The sequence below is a fragment of the Salmo salar genome, unplaced genomic scaffold (assembly GCF_965601325.2).
Source record: "Salmo salar unplaced genomic scaffold, fSalSal1 ptg000619l, whole genome shotgun sequence".
NCBI lineage: Eukaryota > Metazoa > Chordata > Actinopteri > Salmoniformes > Salmonidae > Salmo > Salmo salar.
In genome coordinates, this window is record NW_027675443.1 from 1,427,501 (window position 1) to 1,432,457 (window position 4,957).

A 4,957-nucleotide genomic window follows, 5' to 3' on the forward strand; every position below is an offset into this window, starting at 1 on the left:
CTACAGATCACAAAATGGCCGACTGCCAAAACTACAATTCCCAGAAGCAAGGGGAACCCTCAGAAGGTGGAGCCGACCCACAGATAAAAGGTCAAGAAAAACCAGGAAGAGAGAGAGAGGGCGGGAAGGATCTATGAACCATAGAGAAAGAGACAATCTACATTGGCTGGATTTACCGTGTATGGGCTGGACTGTTTTGGACTTACCTGTTGGCGTTTAGACCTGGACCTACCGAGAACCAGATTTGTGTACCGAACCCTGCTATCCTTGACCTTACCTGCGGCCTGCGTGGACCAGGACAGCGAAGAAAAAAAAAACACACAGGTACTGTCATGTTCGAAAGAACTTTAATTCTGGGCTGACTTTGGTGACAGTTTCCCACTTAATTTGTGACAAACGCTCCTAACTTTGAAGAGGTTTGCCACAATATCATTTGATGTACTCACAGAACAACTCTGGAGGCTTTGACCACTGGCAGAAGCCTCAGAAGACCTTCCTCTGATCTGGAGTATTTCTTCAGGTCAAACACATCCAGCTTCTTTTCTGAAGTCAGCAACACAAAGACCAGAGCTGACCACTGTGCAGGTGACAGGTTGTCTCTAGAGATACTTCCTGATCTCAGGTAGCTTTGGATCTCCTCCACTAGAGAATGGTCATTCAGTTCATTCAGACAGTGGAACAGATTGATGCACCTCTCTGGAGAGGGATTCTCCCTGATCTTCTCCTTGATGTACTTGACTGTTTCTTCATGGCTCTGTGAGCTGCTTCTTGTCTTTGTCAGTAGACCTCGTAAGTGCTTCTGATTGGACTCCAGTGACAGGCCCAGAAAGGAAGCGGAGGAAAAGGTCCAGGTTTCCCGTCTCACTTTGTAAGGCTTTATCCACAGCACTCTTGTAGAAAGTAACTTCAGGATTGTCTCTGAACAGCAAAGAAAAAATACTGGACTTTGTTTGCTGTTTGTCCATGAGATTCTCATTGTTGTTGATGAATGAGAAGAACACATATACAGCAGCCAGAAACTCCTGAATGCTCAGATGCACGAAGCAGTACACCTTGTCCTGGTACAGCCCACATTCCTCTTTAAAGAGCTGTGTGCACAATCCTGAGTACACTGAGGCTTCATTGACATCAATGCCAGCCTCTTTCAGGTCTTCTTCATAGAAAATCAGATTGCCCTTCACAAGCTGTTGAAAAGCCAGTTTTCCCAGTGACAGAATGCTCTCTTTATTCCAGTGTGGACCTGTCTCTTCTTTCCCAAGATACTTTTAATTCTTCTGTTTGGTATGAAACACCACAAGGTGTGTGTACCTCTCAGTCAGAGTCTTGGGCATCTCTTCTCTCTTATGTTTCAGCATGTGTTCAAGGACTGTTGCAGAAATCCAACAGAAGACTGGAATGTGGCACATGATGTGGAGGCTCCTTGATGTCTTTATGTGTGAGATTATTCTGCTGGCCAGGTCCTCATCACTGAATCTCTTCCTGAAGTACTCCTCCTTCTGTGGGTCATTGAACCCTCGTACCTCTGTCACCTGGTCAACACACTCTGAAGGGATCTTATTGGCTGCTGCAGGTCGGGTAGTTATCCAGATGAGAGCAGAGGGAAGTATATTTCCCTTGATGAGATTTGTCAGCAGAACATCCACTGAGGTTGACTCTGTGACGTCCCAACAGATCTTGTTCCTCTGGAAGTCTAGGGGCAGTCGGCACTCATCCAGACCATCAAAGATGAACAGAACTTTGTACTTGTTGTAGATGGAGATTCCTGATTGTTTGGTTTCCATTGAGAAGTGATTGAGAAGTTCAATGAAAGTGTGTTTGTCCTCTTTCATCAAATTCAGCTCCCGGAAAGGTAATGAAAATACAAATTGGACATCCTGATTTGCTTTTCCTTCAGCCCAGTCCAGAATGAACTTCTGCACAGAGACTGTTTTTCCAATGCCAGCGACTCCCTTTGTCAGCACAGTTCTGATAAGTTTGTCTTGTCCAGTTAAGGGTTTGAAGATGTCGTTACATTGGATTGCAGTCTCTGGTCTTGCTTGTTTCCTGGTTGTTGTCTCAATCTGTCTCAGCTCATGTTCATTATTGACCTCTCCTGTTCCACCCTCTGTGATGTAGAGCTCTGTGTAGATCTTATTGAGAAGTGTTGGGTTTCCTTGTTTAGCAATCCCCTCAAATACACATTGAAACTTCTTCTTTAGATTAGATTTGAGTTCACGTTGGCAAATCACAGCAGGATCATCTGAATCTAGAAATAACACAGAGGATATTAATGTTATGTCTGTTTTAATAACTACAGTATTGTAGGACTGTTTTAAATTATAATTTATTCTCATAACTGACTGTATAAATGTTTTCATAATGCATTACAGAGTAGTGTGACTGATTTATATTATTATTAATGTTCTCTCTCTCTCTAAATTAATCACCACAACACATCCCTGCTGCTACTTGATGAGGTCACTAGGGTTTGTGTTAAGAATGTTACAATATTATTGAGTTACACAGCTACTTTAGCTGGACTTTAGCTACAGCTCTTAAATGTTATAAAACAGCATTCAACATGAGGCAGACAAATCTTACAGTTCTCCAGTGTGTCAGCAAGCTCCTTCTGGTTCATTTTCCTCAGGACGTGCAGTGTGATCTTCAGAGCCCCCTCTCTGGCACTGCTCTCCTGCTTCTCATCTTCAGCGTCCACCACTTCCTTATCCTGCTTCTGACTCTCAAAGCCTTCTGGGAGTTCTGGACTAAGAATCCTCTTGAACATCTTCAGCTCGTTCTTCACAAATGTCATAATATTCTGTTCAAGCAACTGAAATAAATAAAGTAAATACGTTATGCAAGAGAATAAATGCTTTCTCATTAACACAATAATGAATGATTGAAAGATCAACTTTTCTTGAGGTAAACAAAAACAAATGTACATAACAGGACCACATACACTGAATATGGAGGCCAGGTCTGCTTGATGACTCTGGGAAGACTGACCACTGAGAATCTCTTACTCTGATCTCTCCTGTTGGTTTCTGTGGACAAAATATGAGATTACATCTCCTCATCCAGGGAATTCAAACACACACACACACACACACACACAGGGAGGGAACATTGTGTTTGTTTAATATTGTTTAAAGGACTAAAAAAATGGACAAAAGGATTAGCCTATGGATTATGAAAACAACAAAAAGAAATGTGAAAATGGGAGAGGAGAAATGACTAGAGACAGTGTTGTTTAACTCACTGACCATGACCCATGAGTTCTTCTTACCTTTGTTCAGTAGAAAAGTCTCCCTCTCTAAAGTTTCTAGGTAGTTTCATAGACCGGTCACTCTTCATGGACACACAGCTGGGAACAGGGGAGGCTGGTCTCTCCTGCTTGATTGGGCTTCAACACAACAGAGACAAACATTACATCTCTCATCTACTCTGATCTCAGATGGGGATACATAAGAAGAGTTCCAAAACACTATATATCACCTTTTAGAAACGTTCGTAAATTAGATTTTATTGTTTTAAAGACATTTTTTAATAAATTGTGTTTTCTCACAATCTAATCATGGCATGGGGTTGTTCAATAACAGACATGTATTTGTTTAAAATCTATCACTTGATGGTTTCACTTCAGAGAGACAAATGTTTTTTTGCTAAATGCTTTATATCTGCTTCACTCACAGAGAAATCAGTGGTACTGCTAGGTTTTACACAGTAATAATATATATCTGCCTCACTCTCAGAGAAATCAGTAGTACTGCTAGGTTTTACATAGTCAAATGTAACAAATAACTATATTTTTAATAAAGAACTGTACAAATGATACACTTGTGACATCAATATATAAATATTGAAAATATTAGTTCAATACAGTAATATGAGAGCTGTCACGTCCTGACCATAGAAAGCTGTTATTTTCTAGTTTAGATTTTCTATGTTGGGTTGTTCTAGTTTTTGCATTTCTTTGTTGGGTTGTTCTAGTTTTGGATTTCTATGTTGGGCTTTGTTTGGGATGATCTCCAATTAGAGGCAGCTAGTCATCGTTGTCTCTAATTGGAGGTCATAGTTAAGTTGGTGTTTGTCCCACCTGGGTTTGTGGGAGATTATTTTTTGAGTAGTGTTATGTTTCATCTCTGCGTGACGGTTTGTTGTTTTTGTTCTTTAGTTTATGTGTATGTATTGCATAGTTTCACAAATTAAATTAAATATGTGGAACGATAATCACGCTTCACTTTGGTCCAGTCCTCTCTACGTCAAACGTGACAAGATCTGCATGTAAAACATTTACATTTGACATTTTAGTCATTTAGCAGATGTTTCTATCTAGGGTCCGGTTTCCCAAAAGCATTTTAAGGCCAAGTTCATCATTAGAATATTCGTAGGAGCATCGTTAAATCTCTAAGCTGTTTCAAAAAAGTTATAAACATTGCACTTGAATACGCTCGTAATCTGCCTCAGACCACTTCTAGAACAGCTGAGTGTGTCGTTAGATGCTTTTTTGCCCTTCCACGTGACTTTATACACAGAAGAACTCTGATAAACATATAATCACATGGTTTATTCGTCTCTTTGTGACCCCGATAAATTCAGAACGAAGCTGACTACAAATACAAAGTTGCCAATGTCTTTGCAATTGATAGAAACAACTGACGTATAAAATGATGCTTCTAATGAAAACCGAGATGACCACATTAAAATATAAACAGTAGGCAATAGGCCTATTACAATCATATTGAAATACGTTTCATGTTCAATTGAATTCTAATTTGCTACTTGTAGACTACGGTCTGTAATTTGTCTCAATATATTTTATGATGTGAAGCCTAAAATGAACACAATGTGACAAATCTCTGCTTTAGTGCATTTTTATTGGGTAAGCATTAGAATAAGCCTCCTCAATATTTACAGCCATAGGTGATAATAGAAGCTGATCCGTGGTCAGTATGTGAAATAATTATAATGTCAAGGA

The 4,957-nt window shown here is 39.9% G+C and overlaps 1 protein-coding gene across 1 annotated transcript in view; it reads right to left on the bottom strand.

The window, feature by feature from the left end:
• Positions 1-3,048, bottom strand: part of LOC145876904 (NLR family CARD domain-containing protein 3-like) — a 3,588-nt gene extending 540 nt beyond the window's left edge. Inside the window, exons 1-3 of the mRNA XM_082972273.1 lie at positions 2,939-3,048; positions 2,581-2,809; positions 1-2,245 (exon numbers count right to left, since the gene is read on the bottom strand). The exon at positions 1-2,245 is cut by the window's left edge and continues 540 nt beyond it. Of these exons, the coding sequence (XP_082828399.1) occupies positions 1,266-2,245; positions 2,581-2,791 (1,191 nt within the window). The 5' untranslated portion in view covers positions 2,792-2,809; positions 2,939-3,048 and the 3' untranslated portion in view covers positions 1-1,265. The remainder of the gene's footprint in view (positions 2,246-2,580; positions 2,810-2,938) is intronic.
• Positions 3,049-4,957: the final 1,909 nt, after the last annotated feature.